The sequence below is a fragment of the Epargyreus clarus genome, unplaced genomic scaffold (genome assembly GCF_041222505.1).
Source record: "Epargyreus clarus isolate Ecla_fem2 unplaced genomic scaffold, WU_Ecla_fem_2.2 ptg000023l, whole genome shotgun sequence".
Lineage (NCBI taxonomy): Eukaryota > Metazoa > Arthropoda > Insecta > Lepidoptera > Hesperiidae > Epargyreus > Epargyreus clarus.
This window is the reverse complement of record NW_027332230.1, coordinates 650,901-678,146: the sequence shown is the minus strand read 5'-3', so window position 1 is coordinate 678,146 and position 27,246 is coordinate 650,901. Positions and strand designations below refer to the sequence as shown.

Sequence of the window (27,246 nt, the reverse complement as noted above, 5' to 3'; positions counted from 1 at the left end):
AATAATACACCACTTTTCCCTTAGAGGGTACGACTAAAGCAACCTTCCTCTATCTCTCATTATGTGTAACTATGTATCTAATTGTATACAAGAAACATAACTCTATTGAAACACATAAGATTTAAACCATGTTGTAATAATAATACTAAGTATTTATTTCAGTTTTAAGATAAGAAATTAAACCTTGTAAAACACTGTTGTATGTAGTTTCTCATATACAATAAGTTTTTCTATAAACATGTATAAGAAAATTGAAATGAAACTCAAGTTTAAAGGCATAGAGCTTTATAATAGAGTTTCTTATATCAATAACGACTAAGGATTTGTCAAATTTCATTTTTAAACAGAAATATACGCGACGACATTTTATACACTTGTTCATTTTAAAATTTGAATCAGAATCAGTGAGTAGAGTCAGATATCGCCTAAAAGAAGGACAAATTCGTGGAATAAATGTTATGTTATGTAAAAAATATGTTCTCTTTATTTGTTTCTTATTGATGAATAAAGCCACTTAAAACGACGTTCATTAATCCATTAAATGTAGTACCAGACCTCCCCCGGGACCAGTGTACTTTCATTATAATAATTACCTAATACTTGGAAGGGTTGTCGTGCGCGCCGAGAAGACTAGCCCGCCCCGCAACTACACTTTTGTACCAATTTTTAAGATATTTGTTTAAGTACCTACATAAGTATTTCGACACATTAGGAAAAATATATTACAATTTTAATATGCGCTATATTAAAAGTGGCAGTGGAAAATAAAGTACAACTGGAATTAACACAATATTGAAAAGAAAGCTACCCCAATACCTATCCATTAATTACTCACTTCATAGGAACTAATATGAACTCCATTTTCGTCGTAAACGTACCCGCTTATAACTTATTCATATTAGTACGTGTAAGGGCAATAATGACAACACTCAGAACTAAAATTAGTTATATTATAATATATTATTAAATATATACAGGGTTACTGATAAATCGATACATTCCCTTGGAGGAGTAAAAGTAGAGCTCATTTGCAATAGGTTTTGTCATTAAGTACCCTAGCCGATAGTGATTTGTTTTTGAGATATTCAAGTTTTTGTGTTTTTATTTCTAAGTACCGATTTCAGGCAAAAAATAAAATGCTCCTAAGTGAATGTCCTATTTTGATCCTATTTTTGTGCATAATCTTATACCTAACACCGCAACACTTCCTTAAAATGACAATACGCTGTAGTAGTACCCTTAAACTTTACGTTATGGAGGTCAATTTGCTAGAGTTCAATAAAAAAACCCTTTTTATTTCCACTTCAGAGTGAATTTGCATATAAAGGATGTATGGAATGTGTCGTACAAATTATTAAAATAATAGCCCTATTTCACTAGCTATCCAAAATGGCATAGAACTTTTATCTACATTGACAATCACAACAATAACACAGTTTAAAGCGTTAACTAAGATAATGTGGTTTACCTGTGGCGAACAGTACGATTCTAGTGCAGTATGCGAATCCGAAAATTACTGATGTTCTGAGTAGTTGTTTCTAGCTAATAACTTTTTTATTTAAAAAAATACCGTTATATTTCGTACCACTTTGGATAGCTAGTGAAATAGGGCTATTATTTTAATCATTTGTACAATACATTCCATACATCTTTTTTATCCAAATTCACTCTGAAGTGGAAATAATAAGGGTGTTTTTATTAACTTTAGCAAATTGACCTCCATAACGTAAAGTTTAAGGGGACTACTACAGCGTATTGTCATTTTAAGGAAGTGTTGCGATGTTAGGTATAAGATTATGCACAAAAATAGGATCAAAATAGGACATTCACTTAGGAGCATTTTATTTTTTGCCTGAAATCGGTACTTAGAAATAAAAACACAAAAACTTGAATATCTCAAAAACAAATCACTATCGGCTAGGGTACTTAATGACAAAACCTATTGCAAATGAGCTCTACTTTTACCCCTCCAAGGGAATGTATCGAATTATCAGTAACCCTGTATAATCCAATTACATACTTATTAAAGCTTAGGCTTTAGGGACTAAACCGACTCTACTGACCTGCATTAAGTCTTAACGTTAGTCTTAATGTCATTATACATACCTACATATAAAATTATTATGTGACCCTGCAAAACTACTAAAACGTTATTTAATCCAGTGAATTGAACGGGCGATCAAGCTATAGACGAAGTTTACCGCGCCGTCTAAATGGTACTCATAAATAGGAAGTCTGCGTTCGACAAGGGAATACTTGACCGCAGCCAGAGCTCCTCCTACGCGATCTACTTAACTTATGATTGCAACCTCTCGCGACGTAAGTGTATAATAAATTGGCGAATGTAGGTAAGTGTATGTAAATGTCAAATATGAACGATCATACTACGTATACCGTACAAACCCCTTCCGTCGTGAAAAGAGAGCTGCGTTGAGCAGTGGGGCATAAAAAAAAAATTAACAAAAAAATAAAACCGACTTCTATGTCACTGCAAAGTAAAAAATAATTCAAATAAATGTTGGTCTACTTCATAGTTCTGAAGTCGGCGCTCAATATATTTCGTTGGATAATGGCGTAAAAAGCGTATCCACTATGAGCGCCGCCTTCACAAATATGTACTAGACTAGACTAGTGACATAAAAGTCGGTTTTATTTTTTGTTAAAAAATTTTTTCACCCTTTTTAATGATAACATACTAACGTTTATATTAATATTATATAAAATTGTATAAACGTGATCATGAATAAAGGTAAGGTCTGGATTGTACCCACCCGCTCGCATATCGCATGTTACTGTGACTGGATTGAAGGTGGTAGAACCCTTTGTTGTTCGACTCCGGCGGCTCGACCGCCACACCTATTTCTACCTAATAACAGCAGTGTTAGGCGCTGCTGTGTTCCGGTTTGAAGGGTGTGGTAAGGGAGACAGACTTTTCCGAGGCGTTCCAGCTTAGTCCTCAGGGGTAGCGGCGCATCTGTGGCCGACCTCAGGTAGGAATATCTAATCCTATCTTGGGTTGATTACAGATGTTCATGGGCGGCAGTAGCCACTTACCATCGGGTGGACTGCATGTTGGTCTGCTACTCTTATATTATAAAAAAAAAAAAAAACTAAGGCCAGCAGTGCCCTTGCATCATTAGGATTGAAAACTTGAAAGTCACATTTTATATCGTATGTCACTACCAAGTCTAGCTTTGATACTATTTATTTTTTTATTTTTATTTTATTTTATTTTTATTTAGGAAACATACAATACAACATAATACTTAAAGATAGGTTATATAGCTAGTTCACATATCAGTAAAGTTTCCACTAATATCTTATTCATAAAATTACTGGTAAGTGATGACTCTATTGGAGCATCCAATATCCGAAAGCATCAAATGTATAACTCATGCGGTTTAGGCGAGAAGCAATGTTGCTTTATCAGGGCTAAGACCTTGAAAGTCAAAATTTTCGACCTACGTGTCTACTTAGTGACGTTAATACATATATGAAAACACAAAATGACTAATTCTTATGGTTTAGGTTGGAAGCACACCAGCATCATCAGAGTGAAAGTTGAAGGACATTTTTTCATTACATGTATCTGCTTCGTAACTGTAAAATATGTGCGAAAGCACTAGTACTAATAGAAGTATCATCAGATCTAAGGAGCTGAAGGTCATATTTTTCATCATATGTCTCTGTCTAACAACTTCATTACAACAAATGTCTAATCTTTATACTTTTTTTTATTTATTTATTTAGACACACAAACAGCATAGTATACATAACATTTTCAACTTAAATATCGTAATAATGTATCATATGTACATGCCAATTATAATTATGCACAGCATTCTCGTTATTAGCCAAAGACATGTTATTGATTGTTAAAAAAAAAAGACAAATATATTATATTTATATTTATAGATGTTAAATAGTATTCATTAAGCCTAAAAATTACAAAATGTTAAAATAGCAGTTAAATTTAAACAGTAAGCAAATGAGTTGTTAGTTTGTTTTTAAATGAAAGTCACGAATCATGGAAGATATCAATGTCTACAATTGATGCACGTGCTCGGTTGTATTCATTACATATTCTGCACAGCGAAGAATTTTTGAAGAGGCCAGTTCTGCTTGGAGGTACACTAAAAACTTTAGTTAAGGGATGTCGTGGATATTGGTAAGGAACGTTTATATTTATTTTTTGCAGTAAGTGACTGCAATCTATGTTTCCGGATATAAGTTTTTTCAGAAACATAATACTTAGTAGCAGACGACAGTTGTTAAGTGACATAATTTTAAAGTATTTAAGGCGCATGTCGTAGGTACTGCGATGAGATATGCCAGGTGAGAGATATGCCAAATGTCTCGTAAATGACCGCTGTATAGTCTCTACACGCTGCGAATAAGTAACGTATTGAGGACACCAAATCACTGACGCAAACTCCAATTGACTACGAACCAATGAATTATAAAGAATAATTACTTTACATGGGAGGCACCTCTGCATCATCAGGGTTCAAGAGTTGAAGGTCATATTTTCCATCATATATCTCTGCCTATTAACGTTATTAAATATTCGTAAGCTCCAAATGCCTGACATGTATGGTTGAGGCAGGAGGCGATAAAGGCGATAATGGTTTTCAAAAAATATAAATATATACATAAACACTGCTAAGAATTTAAGAAATAATACGAAGTGCCTGTTTAAAGAAAATTCCAGGCCACCGCGCATGGTACCTATTTTCATTTTAACGCCTTGAGATGAAAGTAGAGACGTTTACAGTTTCTCACACAATAAGTTGGTACCTTTGTTTTATTCTGTTGTTCTTGTAATAATATTAAATAGAATAATTTTGTTTTCTTGGTAACATACAGTCGAGTAAAGTTTATATACAAATTACTATTAAATTAATTAATTCTGTATGAAATATGAAATATATTAATTTTTTGTATAGGCCAACGGCGGCACTTACAAATTGTCAGGTACAATATTTTTCTTAAACTACTACCGGATCGGAACGCGATTTCTACTGAGAAGATATATGAGTATGCAGCAAATTAGCCAGGTATTAACATAACATAACAGTCAAATATTCCGGTATCAATAAGCTGATCTGGGGGGCTAGCTAAGTTGACATTCTACAGTCGCTTGCGCTGTAGAAACGCTATAGAAACGCTAAAATGTATGAAATTATCAATGATCACGTGATCAAAATAGCGAAGTAGAAAAGTCGTAGCCAAGTTACACGATAGAATAGAACGCTAGCGATTCTACAATGCCCATGTCATTGCTTTTTTCCATACAAATGACAACCTTTGACAACCTTTTGACAACCTTTTGACTATAGTGTATCCTAAAATATTATCTATAGAAATGAATTGCACAGCCGTTTTTCTAGTTTAAATTAATATGAGCATATATTATAATAGATAGATAGGATAGAACTTAGTTATTCCAGTGCTTAAATAAAAATATTGTCTCAGTTTAACTGTTTTATTGAATCATTATTAATCCTTCTCATATTAGCTTTACTTGTAACTAAACAATTTATTTAAACCTTAAAAGAAAAATATAAGATATATTAATATCCGTATCCTTTTTTTCATTATTATCTCCTGTTTCCCTGCAATCTCCCTGTCTAGGCATAAAGCTGGTGGTTATGAGGTTTAATTTGTTGGCATGGCATGTATGGTATACACCCAGTGGCATACCCATTTATACTTATTGGAAGCCGCTCCTACGATGGAAGAAGATCCTGAGTAGCTCTCCTTTTGATGAGCTTTAAAGTGCGGGTGGATTTCATACGCTCACTAGCAAGCTCATTGGAGTGTCTTTATATGACGAGTATATGATTTTAGTTTATTTGTCACTTCCTCTTTCCCTGTTGTCTCTGCGGCATCATCATCATCTGCGGCTATCATGCGAAGCATTTTCGATTGGAAGCGTTGTGTGATGTCCAAGTTGGAGTTGGATGCGGTTCCCCAAAGCTTAGATCCATATGACCATATTGGTTTAGTATGACTTTGTAGTAGTCAAGTTTGTTGCTGAGACACATTCGTGCCATGAGCCAGTAACTTTTACGAAGTTGGACGTCCAGATATTTTCTTTTGGTCATACGTATCCTAATATATATAATATTTATCCTATAAGTTGAAATAGGTAATTTTATACAAATTACATGCAATCGCTGTTACTGTCATTAGTAATATCGCTATAAACAATTTGTATGCTCTTTGCTATGCTACGGTAACTATGGTGATTGGTGATTGTTTAATCACCAATCACCATAGTTACCGTTCATAGACACATTATTAAGTTTAGTTTTTGCAAATAGTTTTAATTAATAAAATACATGTACTATAAAATATGGTATATTTTTATGTATATTATGATGTTATATTATAATATTACTATTAAATAATTAATCATTAACATGTAGGTATTTTGGCTGGTGTAGAAACCAGACGATATTGTATTTGACGGCTCATTGATATTAAATGTGATCGCTAACCATAGACTTATCGTATATGTAGAATGGCATTTGCTAACGAATAGAATAGAAAACGAATAGAATGCAAAGTTTGTAACATGGCTAGCCCCCCTGATGTTGGAACTGAAGACGAGCACAGAAGCTTCGGACTCCGGTTGCAGTCACCATCATCATTACAGGCGTGGCATCATAAGGCAACCGAAATACCCTCTTCATAGGTACCTGTGTCTGTGAACTTTCAAAGACTTTGCTAGATAATCGGGTTAAAGCGCTTCTATGAGTAAATTCGAGATATTTCTAGCGTAGAAAATTATGCCTATAATGTGAAGGTTTTTGCATGTAAGTCCCGTCATAACGATTCAGCTGTTTCACCGGAGTGTCCCTTATGTAGTAAGCCGATACTACTAATCTACGGCCGATACGAAAAGTAAGCCTGGTTAAAAACTTATTTTCACTCAAAAATATTTTGGTATCGTGCAAATACAAGTTAACAGGTACATTCACAATTATGATTATAATATTCGCAGGTGTTATTTACTCATGACTTTATCAAAACTAACGTTTGTGCTTTGGACAAATTTTATTCATTTTACCGAAATTGAACATCATTTTATATATTTGTCAATTGTTAGTGTTCCTTTAAAACACATACCTACTGCTATACTCAGGAAATTATTTGAGATATACCTAAATGTATGACTGTGGCCAATCACGTACTTTGCTGAACCGTTTAAACTTCATTCTCAGGGGTAGCAACGTATCCGTGACCGACTTCAAGTAGGATTGTAATGTAATTTGGGTCTGACTACACATGTCCACGGGCGGCAATAGCTACTTGCTATCAGGTGGAGAACAGAGTCTATTGCTATTCCTATATTATAAAAAGGCTTGTGCAAGTATATGGGAATCGAGCGACAAAGTTGAGAATCGTCGCTATTCGTACAAGAAATAGTGCTCGGTAGAGAACAAAAGCTGTCTTGTATTGTAGGGTACTTATCATATTTATGGCATATCGATGCATTATCTATATTTATTGTAGGTACCTATATTGTAACGAATTATATCATTATCTATACTAACCCTTATTCTCCATGACAAATGACAAAGAAAATAAAATCACCGTAGTGACATATAGAGCGATAGTGACAGAGTATTATGAAAAAGTATCGTCCACATGTTACGGAGGCATGAATTTGAAGCGTTGTAGGAGCGTGCGGCGATGGCGGCGGACACGGGCGGCGCGGTAGCGTGCTGCGTGCTGCGCGTGCTCGTCGTGTACACGTGCATCGTGCTCGTGCACTCGCTGCTGTACTGGGGCCGGCGCGCGCTGCGCAGCCACCGCCGCGCGCCGCCCTAGCCGCCCAGCCGCACCGGCCGCCGCGCCATGGTGCGCTGCTACACGCTGCCCGGCGAGCGTTTCACCAACCAACTGCTCCTGAGCTCTGTGTGGCTCGTTTTCATTTACACCCTCTTGATCGCTCTGTACGAGCTTATAGAAATTTTCCGACCCAAGCCGACAAAACTACGTATGAAGTGCCACCTTCGCAACTGCCGTATTTGTGCGTCTCGATAATCTTGGAATTTTAAATTAAGTATGTGTATACTTTAGTGAAATGCAACAATACTCGAACATGCGTAAAGGTGCAATAAAGATTGAACGATACAGCCATTCGTCTTAGAATATTTTTACGTGACCTCTCCAGCCTCAGCAAGCATTGTACCTATAACCCATCTACTCTATTCCATCTTTACCCTAAAGGCATAAGGGCTCTCGATCTCAGAGAGCCCCGAAAAGTCGATATTCGCTTGCAGAACACAGATGTTACAGCCAAAGTGATAAATTCTGATATTATACATACGAGTAATATCTAGCCATTAAGTATAATATCTACTCAATTTGGTCATAGTGATAAATAACATGGAATTAATCACATTAACTAGTCATTATAGATAATGTCTTCAAAGACTTGGATAAAGTAATAAAACAAGTGTAGCAAAAATTAGAAGTTTCTATTTCAACTTTCCTTGAAAATAAATTATATTTTTTGTAATTTTATAATGATTCACACACCACATATCGAATAATAGACACGTTGAGATGATTTATGGCCAGACTCTGTACACGACGTACCTACGTAAATCAGCTATGGGGTGGAGTCTTAAATTAGTAAAGATTACTTACTCCTAACAAGAAAATGTAACCAGTTTTGACAATAGTTACGTGTAAGGGACAGCCCTACACGTTAAGGCTGCATCGCGCCAGCCCTACATCGTTCTCACATTGCATCGCGTCTTCGCGGAACGGTCAACGCTGACGAGGCGCGTCCCACGTGCAGGTGGCCGTCCGCCATGGGAACAGTTCACCTCCATCGCGAAAAGTGACTACCTGTAAGTTGTGTAAAATTTGTGTTTTTTTTTTAAATAAACGTATTAATTCGTTCGAGACTGCAATTCTTTCCTCGACGCCCAGCTCCCATAACTCAATTGAAATTGTCACTGTCATCTATTTTCGTGTATGAAAAATATTTAAAAAATGTAGTTTTTAGAATATTTGCGAATGAAACAATACTTCTCAGCATTTTTTCTTCGATTTCGTGTCTTTGCACCACATAACTGCACATGTAGGCATTGTTCCATGTAAATTACACCATGACAGCCATTATGTGGCACTTTTGCCAGCCGTTTAAGCCATATAATGGCTTCCTTCAATTACAAGGCGGTAAGATATACAGAGTGAATTTTTCAAACGGGTTTCAGGGACAAATCCGAAACTTTTTAGCCCTATTGTTGTTGGGTTGTATTTTTTTTTCAAAATGAACTCGTTCGATTCCCGGCTAAGGAAAAAGATATTTTAAAAAACTAATGATGCAGTTTTAGTTTTTATCAAAATCGGCCTCGTAACTCCTTTGAGCATTTTTCACTAATCCTTATAGTTTCGGATTTGGCCCTGAAGGCCTATATGAAAAATTCACTCTCTATATGCTTATTGTAGTGTATCACCTTGTGGGTAGTTTGTCTCGAGCGCATACGACACGGAATGACAGCGGACTGTGTGGGGGCAGTCATGCTAGACCGTCGGTGAGGACGGGCGTGTTGGTGCGTCAGCGAGCCAAATGGGGTTTAAGTGATACTACTATCCCGACGTTGAGTCGGGAACACTACATTTAACTATGGGTAGAGTAAGAAAATACATGCCTTACTATTATCTCTGGTCGCTTATTTATATTTTAAGTACATACTGACTTTACATGAGTTGGACCCACCCGCTCGCAGGGCGCTACCGCGCCCTGCTCGCATAGTTTTATGTTTTCTTTTATGTTCCAACCTAACCTAACCAATCCTAAAGAATTTCACACAGGCTAATATTGGATAGGTTAGTTTGGAACATAAAAAAATAGAAATCTAAGCGAGCAGTGCGCGGCAGCGCCCTGTGGGCTAGTGGTGAGACGTATATAGGTACTGGAATAGGTTTTTGGAATTGGTTTTTGACTGGACGCGTAGACTTATTCCCTGTTCACCACGTAAACGCGTCTCGAGTATTTAGGCGTCTAGTTGCGGGTTTGTGACTCACACACTCACAAGCTCAGTCGGTCGGTTCCAGTGACATTCGTCGGAACTGGGAGAAGTTCGGTTCGCGGCACTTGATGTTTGTAAGTCGATTTTTTAGTTATGCGTTTTTAAACCTAATGTCTATACAGTTAGAATCACTATTACTTTCATAAAGAGTTTGTTTACATTTGTCAAAATTATTCATTTGGTATTGTACTTTGGTACTACCATAACAATGTATGTATTTCGTAATATTTATTTTTTTAATCAGTAGGTACGTTACGAGACTGCACAGGAATGGTTATTGTTTACGTTATAATTTTTAAAGTGACTTTTGTAGCATTATAATAAACAACTGACTTTTAATTTATTCGTAGACGGGTATTTTGTGTTCAAATAATTGAAAATTGTAAAATATTAAGTAATTTGTAAATAATTTGATATGAAGAACTGACTTTTAATTGATTCAAGTTTTCCATACAATTTAATTTAAAGTATTTTAAAAAGAAAACGTTTACGAACTTGGCTTAATAGACGTTAATAATCCATAAGTCGTAATAATACTCCGTTACAAAATCTCGATGTTAAGACTAGGTATACGCTAGTTAGGGAAACATCTTTAAACTAGAGACGCCTTAATACTCGTGGACCTAGTTTTTGGAATAAGTCTTTAGTCGGACGCGTACTTCTAAGATTCAGTACGAATTTTACCTAGTATATCTCACCTCTACTGCGAGCGGGTAAGTCCCATTCCGAAAACAACGACGATGAGAATGAAGAGTAGTATAGGTATAATAATATTAGACTCCGCTAATTTCTGCCTCATAACAATGACGAATTCTATAGTTTACAGTACTCTTGTTTGACTGGTGTAGTAAATAACACAACTAATATGAGGTGAGATGTTTCAACTTAGTCCTCGGGAATAGCAACACATCGTTAGTAGAACTCAGATAGGGCTTGCCATAGAAAGGTGGTAGTACCAGAAAGGTTAGATTAGGGAAGTACCTCTCCCCCTCAAGTTGGAGTGCGCCTTGTCGTAGTGGGGGGGCTCAGTAGCCCGTTGCATTCCAACAGCGGGTGAAGCTAAAGCGCTCCAGTGGCGGTTGGGATACACTGCGTCTGCCCCGTATCGGGCGGCAGTGATATCTCGACGGTACGCTGCGAGGCATTGGCGTAGGGCACGGGGGTGTCCTTCGTCAAAAACACCATTAAGCCTCGAGGTGGCGCGCGCGGTGTTCCCGCGTGCACCTCAAACATGAGCGGATGGAGTAGCTCCAGTTCCATCCCGAACAGAGACGTAGCGTATCCGTGGTCCCGGCAAAAGGCGTCCAGAGGGACACCGTGGGGTTTTAGCCGGTAGGAGTCCGGCATAAGGAAATACCTCTGCCCATTTCTAAAGTAAACTAGCTCTATGTTTCGGTGGAAGGGCTTGGATGCAGACTGAAACACAACCAGTCTTGTTCGCATTCATGTATGTATTTAGCTTCAGGTATTTTGTATGTAAGTGCTATATACCATCTGATCATCTACACGCTCATTTAATTGAAAGTAGTAAAACACAACAGCAATTAGTTTATTATATATCTTATTAACATGTCATAAAGAAATACATAACATTGTAAAATTATCAAAAACGTAATTTCAGAGTAAGCTTTGAATCCTTCAAATTATAAATTAAATGGCTTATTTGTTTAAGTAATTCAAGTTATATCCAAACTACTTATGGCAGCAGCGGACTAAGGTCGTCGGAGGCCCGGGGCGGAAAGTTGAATGGAGGCCTCCAATCTACAAAGTACGCCTATGTTTCGGAGACCTTTTTTTTCGCTAACTGATACACATTTCATGGATTGTTTGGTTTTGACGACCTTTTTTTTAACAACTGTGTTTGGAGGCCCCCACAGGGTCGGGGGCCCCGGGCGGACCGTCCCTTCCGCCCACGGCTCCCCAAACCGCTAGAGACTTATGGTATTAAATCGTATTTCTCTACGCTTTGTTGATGTTGACTAGTCGATGATGTTTTCATATATGGCCAATAACAGTTTTGTTTATAAAATTAATATAGATAAATATTTTTGTATTCATGCAAAAATATATATCCCTAGTTTAGTTGGTAGTTTGTTGACTTTCAAAAAGTATTCTATATGAATCAATTTTGAATAAATGAGATTTGAATTTGAATTTGAATTTAATACATGCAGTATTACAATCTTATCGTTATCACAGACTGAATCCTATTTAATTATTTTGAATACCATACAGATAATTACATACAGAAGTCATGGTAGGACGATCGTTTCTATTGTATTCTAAGCACATCTGTGTTAAGGCAAATATACTTCCAGCTTTAGTCCAACGTGTGGTTGGATCAAGTAATGGAGTTATGTCATCATTCTTGCAATTCTCAGCAACATAGATCTTTATGCTTATTTTTTCACCATTAATATCTACAATTGGTTTCAGACCGGTCAGAAGTTCTAAGAGTACTATACCATAACTGTAGATATCATTTTTTTGGGTGACAGTGCCACAAAATGCTTCAGGAGCCATGTAAGCAGATGTTCCCATCGGAGACGACACTTCCCAGGTTGCTTCATACTGCTTTGCTAAACCAAAGTCACACAGCTGCAATAAAACAATACATTAAAATATCATAAATCATAATTACTATGCTGTAAATATAAATATTTAATTTTCATTTTTATTTTTTAAATAAACACATAATTAATTTATATTTACAAACCTTTGGCTCATAATTATGAGTTAACAAAATGTTAGCACTTTTAACATCCCCATGCATGAATTTGTTAACTGAGTTTTGTGAATTTGAACTGCTGTCTGTGCCCAGGCCATTGTTTGTATCGCCATGAATATGCATCCCGCTCATGTGTAAGTACTTCAAGCCCTCTGCTGCACCTATCATTATATTGATGCGTTGGTTTTCATTCAATACTCTCTCAGATATTTTTTGCAGCAATGATCCTCCACTGACATATTCGCAGATTATACAAGGCACTGGTCCATCTATAGAATATCCCAAAATTGGAACAATGTTTTTATGTCTGAATTTAGATAGATACTTTACTTCACTATTGAATATCTTTGAAATAATTTCTTGTTTATAATGTTTTAATTGATCTTGGTTGGCTCTTTTGATAGCAAGTGCACCAAAATTTGGGTGGAAACAGATAAATACATCACCAAATCCCCCACTTCCTACTTTGCCCGGAATACTAGGGGAGTTGGTAAGGTTCTCAGAGAAGGTATTCGTTATAGTTTCAAGGTCGCAGTATCTGAAGTGTGTTAAGTTGGTGTCTTGGTAAATGGAACTGTCTAAATCTATGTTGGAGGATTGTTTTAGATTGCCCCCAGGGTGCTGTGGAGGTATGGGCTCATTCTTGAAGTCTTGCTGATTACTATTTGACTCATTAACATCCTTATGTATTATTTTTGAGTTGAGGCTATAAGAATCCATAAGAGACTGCTCAGTTGGAAATTTCATGAAATCACTGATTGATTCCATTTGGGCTGTAGATTTATCTGGTGTTGGCTGCAAGGCACTGATGACTGGTAAATCTGCAGTGTCCACTGATTCCACACCATAATAAGCTGTTTGAATTGGCTCAGTGCTCCGATTTTGATATTCTTTTTTGTTACTGTAGTCCTTAGCCTCAGCTGTACTTATCTGCTGTTGCATATTTTGATTAATTATTTTCGTTACACTTGTAGTTATCTCTTGTTCGGGTCCACCACTTGGCCGAGAAGGAGGTGCTTCTGTAAATGTTTGAAAGTATTATTTTAAAAGAAGTTCAAAAAAGTATAATTATACTATTCCAAAAACAACATACTCGTACTTGCCAGAAATGAATTTTTAACAATTTCTTGTTTACTTTCAAAAAGGGAAAAGACTATAACAAAACAATGTTTAGGTTTAGGTATGTTACACTAACACTGCCACTATCATCCAGTCACACTATTACAAGGTAACCTACCTATTGTGTCAGATATGCTACAAAAACAAAGTACCTTGCAACAGATTAGCAATTTCATCCCCCGCCCTGTACACGCCGGCCGCCACCACGACGTCGCGCAGCGCGGCCAGCGTGGGCCGCACGCGCCCCGACGTGCCCCACTCGTCGAACAGAATCTCCGAGCACTTCTGGTTTGTTAACCTCGCGTACTCCTCTATCTGGCTACAATTACAACACAATTATACAATATATATATACAATTTCATCTTTGGAAATTGCCGTCAGTCGGCCGTGGTCTTCTTGTTTACTTTGGTACATACTTTATGTGTTCGATGTTATATTTAGGTTCGAACTGGCCATTGTTGGGGTCCTGTGGAATGATAGACATAACTTTTTTCCAGTCATTATTTATCTCCAATATATCCACAATACTGCTTAATGTGCCCGCTGGTAGTTTTCGTAGTTCTACGTTTCTTAGCATGATGTAATATCACTTTATACTTTTCCGAGGCAGTTAAAACTTTTATTAAAACGTAGTGATTATATTCTCTTTGCTTTTATTAAATAACATCTATTTACAAGTAGGTATATAAAACTCTATTGACTTTGACAGTAAACTATCAAACTCTCATGCAGGGTTGCCAAAAACAGCAAAGGGCAAAACTGTAGATACGGTTGAAAAAAACTGTAGAAAACTGTAAAAATCAAATTAAAAAACAGTAAATCTACATCTTTTCTATTTTTATTCTTTTTTATTATTTAATTATAGTCATAAATATAATACATTATAGGGAGAGAATTAAAAACAACATAATAGGGAATACATATGCATGTGATTTAGATTTGCTTGTTATTTTTTTCCTCGGTAAATTACGGTCCCGAAATTACATCTAAACCATTATTTTTTCTTTATTTCGTATTAAATTGTTTAAAACATTAATGTTTTAAACAATTTTCGTATTAAATTGTTTAAAACATCAAAAATCGTAAATTATGCGAGCGAAATTCAAATTTGCAAAACGCATTCCCATTGGTCGAATCTAAAAATGACGTCACATAGCGTGTTACGAAGTTTATTGACGTCGATATTCAAACTGTTTGAGAGAAAAATTGTTGTTGTTAATTTTCTTTTTTTTATAATATAGGAGTAGCAGACGAGCATACAGTCCACCTGATGATAAGTGGCTACTGCCGCCCATGGATATCTATAATCAACCCCAGATAGGATTAGATATTCCCGCCTAAGGTCGACCACAGATGTGCCACTACCCCTGAGGACTAAGCTGGAACGCCTCGGAAATGTCTGTCTCCCTTAACACCCCCTTCAAACCGGAACACAGCAGCGTCTAACACTGCTGTTATTAGGTAGAAATAGGTGTGGCGGTTGTGCCGCCGGAGTCAAACCACAAAGGGTTCTACCACCTTCAACCTATCACCTATCTTTATATATATTATAATAGGTTATAAATATAAATCTTGTATATAATAATACTCTATGGTATACCCTAAAGAATCAAGTAGCTTCTTACAGTTAGGCTGAACAAGATCAAGAAGTCAAGGCCATAAAAACAATATTTAAAAAAATATGTTGTAGACAGTGTTGCCAGCTCTATTGTTTTAAGGTTAGAACCAAAGAGTATAGTAACCTAGGTAAATATTATAATAACTACTTTGAGCTTTAATAAGTAGATTTAGTGTTGTTTTTTTTTTTGCTAGTCTTATTTATTCTTATTTTAATTTTCTTTCACTTACTTGTCGAGTGGCGCGGGAAGTAGGTAGATAGGTACTGATGCCGTGTGCAAAGAGTATAATAACCTATATAGAAATACTATGCCCTTTAGCTATACCCTTTGATGTAGACGCACCATTTTCGAGTGAATCGAGTGATCCACCTGTCCAAAGAATATAGTAACCTATATAAAAACACCTTTCCAGCACTAAAGATCCTTGCCATTTCATCACTTGAGGATCATTTGCCATAAAAAGGGGACTATTTTCCGTATATATTTTTAAATCGAACAATCTTTTTTATTTTTTGACGACTAATAAACCTTTTTTTCCTCATTTTTTCATTGACTATTTTCTCGGAACACACTCACAGAACACCTATACTCCTAACGGAGGAGTCATAATCCACATCATAGAGTATCTACATTAACATTTTACACCGGCAACACTGGGTGTCAAATAAATAAATAAATATAAAAAAATAACCTTTCATAACATAACATAATTTAAATCTTAAAGAAATTATGTACACGGGGTGAGTACGAACATTGAAAATATCATTTGACTTTGATTTTGATGACCAGATGATAGTGCCCTGGAGGTCAGTAGACAGGTCAAGATAGTCGGTGGCTATCAACAGAGAAGTGTTAAATTGTAAAACCTTATCGCAGGGTTTCGCACAAATGGATTCGCCGAAAGTCCGTATCTTGATGTGTGATGATCTAGTGATTTTCAGTACATTTCAGGGCTGGTATAGTCTGCGTAAAACTGCTACCTCGCTCTGAATATACAAATGAATCGCGTCGACATAGCAAATTGTATGACTACATCCGCTCGCAGCAACTTCAGAGCGGACTAGTAGTTTGGCGCGGACTATAATATAATACATAGAAATCATTTATATATTGACAACCAAGAATCAACATCCAAGAATTGGTTAGTTGAAGCTTATTATGATATTCCCTTTAGTTTTCTTTTTACAATTACAGTGCAACCTTAATATAACGTAACTCAATATAACGACTTCCTCGATTTAACAAATTCTTCGTAATCCCCTTGAATTGTCCATAAGAATCAATATAAAATATACCTTTACATTGCGAACATTCTTTGTGTACAACCTCTTAATAACGAATTTTCAACTATCAAAAAAAGTATTCTACCTCTAATTAACGAATTTTGCCAACCCAAAACCTTTATATAAAGTTTCCACCAATAATATAACTCTTAATCTTATAATGTGATTCATGTCTCGACATATTTCGACACGCTTTTGTTTGTAAAGTAATCATTGTTGTTTTGATGGAAAGTAATGTAAACACCTCTGCTCGTCACTATTGTTAAAGATTTAAGTTAAATACATATAGTAATACATAGCAAATACATATAGTAATTTGATAAAAATGTGTTATCATTTATTAGTAGAAGTTGTTCGCTATAACAAGATAAGTACGTAATATTGAGGTGAATAAAACTATTCTTTTACCTCTTTATAACGATTTTTAGACCAATCTAACCTCAACATAACAAACCTCAGTTCAACGAATTACTTGATATTACGAATATTTTCTTGTTCCCCTCCGATTTGTTATATCGAGGTTGCACTGTATTTTGAAAAATCTGGCTTATAAGCAATAGTATCAGGTAATATAAGGTGTTCAAAGCTGCTTATTAAATATTATGCCAAACCTTTCAGTATTTTTTTTGCAAATCCTTATAATTTCAGGTTTTACCATATACACACCATTGACGAATTTACCCTGCATAATCTCTTTGGTATTTTCAGAAGATGAATAAAACTCCAGTGACCGTTCTGCAGGAGCTGATGGTGAAGTTTGGAGATGTACCGGAGTACGAGTGCATTGCACAGGTTTATTCATGTCACCATTATAATATAAAATGCAACAACTTACTGTTAAAAATTACATTTGCTATCTTAATCTCTTAAAAACCATAGTTAACTTTTGTAATCTTTATACTATACCCAGTAAACCGATGAATTTAGTGGTTTTCAGCCATTTTCCTAAGACCATAGTTTCACCAGATTAAGGGTGTTCAATGTTTTTTTGTACATGTACAAGAAAAAATAAATGTAGGTAGAAACCCATTACGCTCGTACAACGAAAGTGCGAAATGAAAGCTATAAATGGGTGGGAACAGACGGGGCCGCAGCACCAGGCAGTGTTCGAGTACTGCTGCCGGGCGCGCGGCGTGACGGTCGCGGCGGCGGCGCGCTCCAAGAAGGAGGCCAAGCAGGAGGCGGCGCGGCGCGCGCTGGCGGCGCTGGCGGCGCGCGGCGACCCCGTGCCGCCGCCCTACTGCGCCGCGCCCGCGCCGCCGCCCCACTGCGCCGCGCCCGCCGCCCCCGCCGCCTCCGCCGCCCTGGCCCTGGTGAGCACGCTTTACATTACCGACATGCCTTCATAAGCAAAGTGGTCCGAGAGCTAGCACTAATTTTTGGGTAGGTATTTGATGCAAGCTGTAAATATCACATATCTCTCCTATGATACCCCAACAAGGGACTGCAGACCTGGCTGGTGCGTAGAAGGCCTAAATCAACCCTTAAATAAAAAAAAAAATTAAAAAAATGTAATTATGGAGTTATTGTTTTATCAAAATTGACCCTTTTAACTCCTTTCAGCATTTTTTGTAGTTCCTTTACATCACTTGCCTAAAGATAATGAGGTTCAATCCTTAATAGCGGTCATTCTCAAGTCAGTCAATTTGCATTCACTTTTGCTTGGAATATGCAAGATGTGGAATGAATTTCCTCATGGCATTCCTGGACAATTATTTCCTGGGACACTTCATAAAACTTGCAAAAACAGTTCATTGAAATGTATCTTTAAAATTTAACACAAAATAGTATAATCACTGCTGTGAAGTAGATTGTAGTATCATGATAAATTTTAATAATTGCCCAAGAGCAAGTCGAACCACCAACAATTGAATAATTTTTTTTTTAAATTTTATTATTCGTTATAATAGCAGCCATTGTAAATGCATTGTAAAAATTGAAATTGTTTAATAGAGAATGCAAAAAAGTCGAAAATTATAACTATTCTACATACTCTGTAACAATTTCAAGTTTTTTTTACGGTTCAGGAGATACAATAGAGCTCCGTGACAGATGGACAGACAGCAGAGGTTTATTAATAGAATTTCGTTTTTAACCAGTTACTCAGTAGAATACGATGTTTATTCTTATAACGATTCCGATAAGCACTAAGCACAATGTAACATAAATTACTTATGCATTGGCGAATCTGGTGTTGCAAATGTCTAATCGTCAGGTTAAACTATAAAAAAAAAGTCGATTAATTCGTGACGCATCTGTCCGGGACTGGTAGCCGTCGTGTTCGAGCGCGGCGGGCTCGGCGGGCGCGGACGAGGCGGCGGGCGCGGGCGCGGAGGCGGGAGCGGGCGCGGGCGTGGACGTGCGCAGCTACGTGGCGCTGCTGAAGGAGCTGTGCGAGGAGTACAAGCTGGGCAGCGTGCAGTACGCGCTGGTGGGCGACACGGGCCCGCCGCACCTGCGCCGCTTCACGGTGAGCGCGGCGCTGGGCAGCCACGAGCGCGTGGCCACCGCGACCACCAAGAAGGCGGCGCGCCAGCTCGCCGCCGAGCAGCTCTACACCTACCTGCGCGAGCACCTCGCCGACGCCACCAAGGACTTCGTCGAGGTGAGTCGGTCCCTGTTCGTTCTGGAATGCCCTCGCCGATGCCGTGTGTGACGTTATATTGTACGCTAGCATGTGCAGCTTCGCCGATACCCGATTAATCTTTTCCAGAAAAAGTTGTAGAGTGGATTTTTGACGTGTAAGCTTCCGACTTTACGTCTCTTTACCGACAAGATTCGCCTGTTATTGTCGACGTTAAAAGAAGACGAAACGACGCTGTGAGAAATGTAAATTGGACGATGTTTTGGAGAATCTGTTATTAAAAGGATCCGAGACTCAACACTACATTTAAAACGTGGAATAATCCCAAAACTTAAAAAGAAAGTTAAAATGAATTTTGTGTACATTGTACCGAAAATGACCAACGTAAATAAATGATTGTTGGCACAATATGAAATGTATATACTACTGACAATATTTAAAAACGTCCTTCTCTATCCACACATTATTATAGTCGTTAGCTTTTGGAATTTCAACTAGAACTGCCATCCAGATCTTCGCATAAAGCTACTAAAACCGGAAAATCCACTACAGGTGTCTGTACAAGATAGTCCTAGAAAACGAAAGGCCGCCACAGAAGAGAACCAGCAAACCAAGCGCAGTTGCGACTTGCGCACCTTGTTGCAAATTCAAACAAAAGAAACTGTAAGTACTTCAAAGTTATCAAGTTACAAAGTTACAAAAAAGTTATCAAGAAAATATGTTTCAAATGTTAGTTTTTTATTTTTGACAATATTAAATTAATACAACAATAATAAAATAATAATCTAAATAAATTAAGATCAATTCACATTTTCTAATATTTATATCACCTAAATTTCGTTCCATACAGTAATAATAATAAAAAACAAGGTATATGGTAGAAAATTAAAATGTGATAATCGTAACACAATCGGAACCCAAAACATTTCTTGTGCCGTCATTTTTAAGTTTCGTAGCTGATGTTATTAATTTTCGTGATTGTAATCGAACTCGAATGTATTATCGTTTTCATAGCGCGTTTGTTAAATTGTGAATAATTGTAAAGTTTTCGTTTTTTGTTGAGTTTGTTAAAGTTTTTCTTTCTTGTTAATTTTGACAGTGACATTTGTTTGTTTACATTTTGGACACCTAATTATGAATCAGACCATAGTGCAGTTTGTGTTGCCATTTTAATATAATATTAGCTTATTCACCACATCAAACTTGTAAGTTAAAGTCAAACCTTACTGTGAAGAATATCAAAATGAAATCATTATAAGATGCATTCAATGCCTACAAAAACTTGCTTGAAGACACACATTTTGAAATATACGACGTATTTAGCAGAATCTATAATTTAATTTCTTCAGTCCACATTACCATGTAATCACCTGCATCTTAAGGCGCAGCAATTAATACAGTTGATGAATTATCAGAACATTAGTACCGTCGGTAATTCTGCTACAAATGACCAACTACATCACTCGCAACCAATTTTATACAACAGACACTAAAGGAAAATATGAGAATCTTCATGTTTGAAAGTTTATAAAACTCAATGGATGTCTATTTATTATAACCGTGTGGAAGATTATGACAAACTTTTCCATAAAGACATAATAATGGAACAGCCATGGGTTTATGATGATGCCATACTGATTATCAATTTGTATACAATAATTTGTTCCTGTGGCCTTGTTTTCGCGACATGGGTAGTTAATAGAGAAGGTGGTGGCGCGCCTGGGAAGGGCTGAACATCTGCAGAAAGAAGGATGATTGCACGAGTAGATCGCGATAACTGCATTGTCTAAGACATGCTATAAACCTGTTGCCTATATACTGAGCTGACATTCGTCATTGTATCTGCCACCCGGTCAACTCTACTTTGTAAACGACTAGAGCGATCTAAAATACTGTGAAATGTGATATTTCGGATCAAAGGCCTTGTGTAGATAGATGCATTATATTGTTGTTGTAAATTTTGAGTGATTAAACATAGGGTCGATAAACTATATCGAACTACAATGGACATTATTTTCATATTCTGTGTATGTTACTTTCGAACTACAAGTAATAACTGTGTTTTACTAATTAATAATCAGATAGGACTATGGTAGATCCAGATGATTTTTGAAAATACATGTCCTTTTGCGGCGCGGCGTTACCGCGTTCAACATGTGTCAATACTATTAAAATCAGTCTGCTAACAGAACATTGAAATAAGTCTGGTCTTCTTAAAACGATCAGTCGATATGACATACATGAAACTGAGAATTTGTACCTTCATTGGAATGACAGTGGCGTAATCTGGCGAAAATTGGTCGTACCAACTCTGAAACCTTCGTGGGCTCATGGACATCAACTTTGCTAAAGATCATTTGATCAAATGCAAAGTTTACGATTCAATCCTTACTAATATCGATTAAAATAATCGATTTTTTTGGTCCAAAATCTCCGATTAATCGATCTTAGATCGCCATCCCTAGTTCCCGTGTGATATCCGGGATAAAAACTATCCTATGTCCTTTCTCGGGTCTCAGACTATCTTTGTACAAAATTTTATTAAAATCGGTTCAGTGGTTTAGGCGTGAAGAAGACTACCAGACAGACAGATAGACAGAGTTACTCTCGGATTTATAATATTAGTAAGGATCTTTACAATTAACATTATATAGGCCCTAAAATTGTAAGGCTGACTGCTTATTAGCTTCTACCGCATGAGCGATAGTTGTGCAAGTCATCATCGTGTCGCTTAACCTTTTGACAAGTCGTTCAATCCACTACCACTCGGATGGTCGATTCTTAAAGCGACAGAAAATCAAACGTGTGTCACTCACACATGTTTGATTCGAACGTCATACCAATCTGAATAGACAACCTTACTCCTAAGAAATATCGGTTGAAATTACAGGAAGAGGCCTTAACGCGAGCGCTGGACAAGGCCATGTCGCGCTACGTGGAGCTGCGCGAGGAGCAGCCGTGGCGCCCCGACCTCGGCCAGCGCGTCGCAGACTACCACTTAGGTCTGTTGACATACATCAGTAAGTATGCTCGGCGGACCGTCGCATCGGCATGCCTTTACGTCACGTTGCTCGTAAGCCGGGAGGGTCGGCGTTTTTACTGCCTCTCGGGTAAAAAAATCAATTTGGGAGTGAAACGCTGAAACGACTGCGGAGCGAAAGAACCGCCATGAACAATTTTTGATGTATAAAACATCTAATGCGATGGTCACCCCGGCCATCGGCGTGGTAACGCGCGCCTTAAGACTAAAGTCACGCCATCTATCAGTACAAATTTGAAACTACTGTTTATTATGTAGGTAGTGTATGTAAAGTGGTAGAGCCAGTATTGTTCGACGGGGGAGCCGCCACCGCCAGTCTCATTTCTGATATAAAGTAATTTTCCGTTTCAGTCATTTAGGCAAGTTGATGTCCAAAATGAAAAATTTCTCGCTTGCGAAAATTTAAAGTTCGCAGAATGTCCAATTCGCAAAGTGTTAAAATCATGGGCGCCAGCCGGGGGGTGCAAGGAGATGCATATATAATAAATAGGCCGTCATATATAAAAAAAGGACGCCAGGACTAAACAGGTAATACATTCAGCGAATGGCTATGCATTCCCCTGAAAATAATCCCGGCGGCGCCCACGGCCTTAACTTTTTTTCTTCAACTTGAAATAGTAAGTGTGGTATCTTTTTGAAATCTCTATTAACTGGACATATTTTTTGCGCAATGTACACTTATAGTCCAGTACATTTTTGGAGTTTACTCCTTAAGAAACGATTTGAGTTATAAGGCCCGGTACGGAAATTTTATGAGGAGTAAAATCAAGTGTAACACGAAAAGTTGAGGCGTTACGTAGAAAGAGACAAACATATATATCCACTTTACGCGCAACACCAGTGAAGTCACTGAATAGAAATGTCATAATTTTATTTTTTTGTACTAGTGACGTGAAGGAATGCGTTGTATCGGTAAAATAGGTTCACAGACTACATATTTAAAGTATTTTTAGCCACAAATAAAACATAGATAATTTAAAATAAGCCAAATACGAAGGTGCTAAACTCGGACATGTATACAAGTTCCGTGGACGGTTACGGTACATTTCGTTTCGGACATGTATACATGTCGCTGGGCGGCAACGTAATGATTTAATAATGATCCATTACAATCCCTCCTTTTTATTACAATCATCATATCCTCTCAAAAAGGAAGTAGCGTTTTTAACCAAAATATGAATCAAGAGTGCTTTTATTAATTTAAAATACAGTAAGTTCAAATCCCATATGAAAGTAATTATTACAATAAAAATAATTAGCAATATATAAAACATTAAAACGTCATTAACTATTTTCTATTCGATATATATCATAATTATCGTTCGTAAGGAGTAAACTCCAATCGTGCGTCGTAGCTGACACACACACACTTTTTTTTTTCACCGCGACTAGTCAAAGTTAAGGCAAAAATAGTAAAAAAATGAAAATCTAAAATATCCCTATTTTTTTCATGGTTCCTTTACATCTTTTAACCAATTTACATTTCAATATGATAGACCAACTATCTGGTAGTATTAAACAGCAAAAATAAACACTGCATCACCAAATTTGTACACGCAGTTAACGAAAGAAGATGAAGAGGGCTGAATTTCTCAAAAAATAATTGATAGTGCAAAAACGGTGACACTTTTACTAAGGTAATTTTTACCAGAGAGGTCAAACCCTCACCTATGTTCTCCCCAAGTTTGTCGTGGTACTTACGGGACACCCTGTATATATATGTATATTTGTCAAGTATATAATCAATCTCAAATAGGATTTATGTCCTTCCTGAGATCGGCTACAGATCATTTACTATTTGAGGGGACTAACTTATTTCAATTTTATGTAAAAAATGTAACAAGGATTTCATATATAAGTTTATCAATTTATATTTCTATAGGTCTCGGTTAATTTATTGGATATTATTATTGAAACTCGATAATTATTCATATTTAGGACAATGTTCAAACATTTTATTCATTTTGAATTTATCAGAAAAGAATAATATGGATATTATATTTTTTAGATTTATTATTTATTTTACTGCAAATCCTACTACCAATTTAAACTTACTTTTTGAGAATATGAAACTTAATGTGTCTTATTTGGTGTGCGACCCGCACTGGCCAGTTTTTTATTTTATTATATAGGAATAGCAAATGGGCATGTAATCTATCTGATATCCACTGAGGGCACTGTGGCCCATGAAGAGGGGCAACGAGCCCCAGATAGGATGAGAGTCGAACACTGATGCCCCTGAGGGTGTAGATGGAACATTTCTTACAAGTAGGCATCTCTCGGTCGCCATACCCTTTCTATCAAACTAAAGGATACGGGAACGACGTCACTCGAGGCTGCCGTCATTAGGCTAAAGCGTGACGATTCCGGAGTAGGAATATTCTACCAATTTCGAAAGCAGGTCTCGTCGACCGCCCGATCTCGAAGAGAAAGGAAAGATCGCGATAGGAACCTCTCGGTGTCGCAGGCGAGGAGCGGCGGCGGGAGGCCGTCGAGGCGGACCGGGCGGCGGCGGGCGAGGAGGATCCGGTCGAGGCGCTGCTGCGGCTGGCGGCGGCGCTGGGGCTGTCGGTGGAGCCGGGCAGCCTGCCGGGCGAGCGCGGGCCGCTGAGCACGGTGGCGCTGGGCCCGGCCGCGCCCGCGCTGGTGCTGGCGGGGCGCGCGCCGGCCGCCGCCGCCGCCGCCGCGCTGCGCTACCTGCGCCGCGCGCTGCGCCAGAACCCCGCCGCCATCGGACCCCTCCGACGCTCCGCGCCCTTGAACTTGTGAAGAGATCCGCATTCCACTCCTGCCGATCGCGCTCCCGAAGTCGAGACGATGCGGTTGTATCTTTGTTAAGATTATATTTCTTATGAGCTCGAGGAAGATTGATGACAATTTTATTTCTTAGGCATGATACGAACGTGACGTATCCATATCGTGTTGTATCGTCGTCGGTACCGGTTATAAAGTAATTAGTATTCTGTTTCCTTTTGTTTTGTGATACTTTCGGTTCATGTCTCGTTCGAGTATAACTTCTTACATGCCTACATTACCCAATAGTAGATTCACTCCCTTTTATTTTAACACGATTCGTAAAATTTTATATACTTTGAGGAGATTGTAATAATTACTTCAATGAAAGAAACTAATCTTGTTGTATAAAAAAATAGGTTATAATTTAAGATAAACATTAAACTAAGTAATCACTGGAGAAAGTATCCACATATGACGCACATATATTTAAGACAGTGTACACAGGTCTCTCTTACACAAAATACACTCATATGTCCACGTGGAGATTTCTAACTAATAGGTTTTCATGCAAAAATAAAAATGTAACAATACAAGAGCAATGTTTCGTAATCCGTAGAAAATAAATGTATGTGTGTACTTGTAAAATTGTATGTGTGTTAAATTGGATGTAGTTAGCTGGCAATGATCCAGCCCATATAAAGGCTTAAGAATACCAACTTATGCATGAGTGCTTATGTACATATAAAACCTCAAGGATAAGAATTTATAATAAGAATTTGATTTTTATTATGATATTAAAGCTTTGACTACAAACGAGTGTTTTGGTCACACAAGCCATTTTCAGTCATATATTATTATCATGACTTGGATCGTTTTTATTTAACTACATCTTAATTAATTTAAAAATAAATGTATAATTTAAAACTAAAGTAGTTTCATTTATAATTGTATAGAAAGTAAAGAACTACAATTAAACAGATCATAATAAAATTATAGTAAAGCCCATTTGGTGGCTGTTGATGTATTTTTATGGTAGGTATATAAGTTGGGCTCACTTATCATTCATATAATACCCGTCTTATACATTAGGTGTATGTGAAAAATACAAAACATACATTTAAGCAAAGCTGAGTTGATTATTTATTCAGTTTAACAAATAAATAATAGTTATTAAAGAATCAATGGATCTCATTTGATCAGTACCCGATTTAATGTTATATATATGTCAGGTAGTCAGAAATTGGATGGATTAGAGAATCATAAATGTAAAACTTCTTATCAATTTTTAATCAGACAAATAAAACGAAAACTTTTCAAGTTTTCTCGTACTCTATCTATATAGGGAAAAAGATTAATTCTCAATCATTATTTTATTTATAAAATAGAGCAATTATTTCATTATTTACTGATTTTGTCAATGTCATTGTTCATTTGGGTGATGGCATCGATATACTACTAATAAAGACGAAAATGTCATTGGGTGATGGGTATTTTTAGGAAATAATGACACATCTATTTGATGTGATTTGTCAATTCTATTAATGTAATTATACACTCCATATACACAAATTCCTGCTACCATGGAACAGAAAAAACAAGTGGAAGTGCAAAGTAGGCGTGGCGCGGCTTCGACTACTAGGCGTTGTTACTCTCACTTGCCTTCAAACGAGTCTACTCATGTTTGAGCGTCGGTTCGAGACAGATGTTTGTTAAATTCTATAAAATAAATTATTAAGACATGCTATTTTGGAATGTAAAAATGATAGCAGAAAGAAGACAATTAAAAATGGAGGTGTTTCGTACCATCACTGAGTACAATTTTATTTTATATTTCCTAAAATCTTCAAAATATCAAATTTAAAAATAATTTCCTCATAGTCACGCTAAAATCAACCTTAATGCTTTCAAATAAAGTTAATTTTTTAATTGATTCCACCATACCAAAACGTCTAGAAGAATCCACGCTACTCAATAAGTGATGGGGGCAAGTATAATTTTTCTTATCGATATTTTACAATATACATTATTATAAAGGTAAAATATTATATTTAGAAAATAAAATTATATAAATCTAAAAT

The 27,246-nt window shown here is 37.0% G+C and overlaps 2 protein-coding genes and 1 long non-coding RNA gene across 7 annotated transcripts; 2 read left to right on the top strand and 1 right to left on the bottom strand.

The window, feature by feature from the left end:
* The first annotated feature begins 6,565 nt into the window (after positions 1-6,565).
* Positions 6,566-8,529, top strand: LOC140751556 (uncharacterized). The gene is made up of 2 exons (XR_012103362.1): positions 6,566-6,700; positions 7,230-8,529. It is a non-coding gene; the product is annotated as an uncharacterized LOC140751556 (long non-coding RNA).
* A 3,061-nt stretch (positions 8,530-11,590) lies between these two features.
* On the bottom strand, positions 11,591-14,618 carry LOC140751555 (uncharacterized). The gene is made up of 5 exons (XM_073085467.1): positions 14,323-14,618; positions 14,058-14,224; positions 12,775-13,805; positions 12,223-12,656; positions 11,591-12,140 (listed from the first exon to the last, which is right to left on the bottom strand). The coding sequence occupies exons 1-4, from the start codon at positions 14,481-14,483 to the stop codon at positions 12,270-12,272; spliced, it is 1,746 nt and encodes a 581-aa protein (XP_072941568.1). The 5' UTR covers positions 14,484-14,618; the 3' UTR covers positions 11,591-12,140; positions 12,223-12,269.
* Positions 14,619-15,826: 1,208 nt separating this feature from the next.
* On the top strand, positions 15,827-26,097 carry R2D2 (protein). 5 transcript variants are annotated; one of them, XM_073085923.1, is made up of 7 exons: positions 15,827-16,265; positions 17,517-17,600; positions 17,891-18,121; positions 19,081-19,413; positions 19,945-20,055; positions 22,283-22,412; positions 24,900-26,097. In XM_073085923.1, the coding sequence occupies exons 2-7, from the start codon at positions 17,520-17,522 to the stop codon at positions 25,199-25,201; spliced, it is 1,188 nt and encodes a 395-aa protein (XP_072942024.1). In that variant the 5' UTR covers positions 15,827-16,265; positions 17,517-17,519; the 3' UTR covers positions 25,202-26,097. The 5 variants fall into 5 exon arrangements, with proteins under 5 accessions (XP_072942024.1, XP_072942027.1, XP_072942028.1 ...); XM_073085926.1 differs by having other exon boundaries at positions 15,829-16,265; positions 22,283-22,394; XM_073085925.1 differs by lacking the exon at positions 15,827-16,265 and adding an exon at positions 16,272-16,666.
* Positions 26,098-27,246: the final 1,149 nt, after the last annotated feature.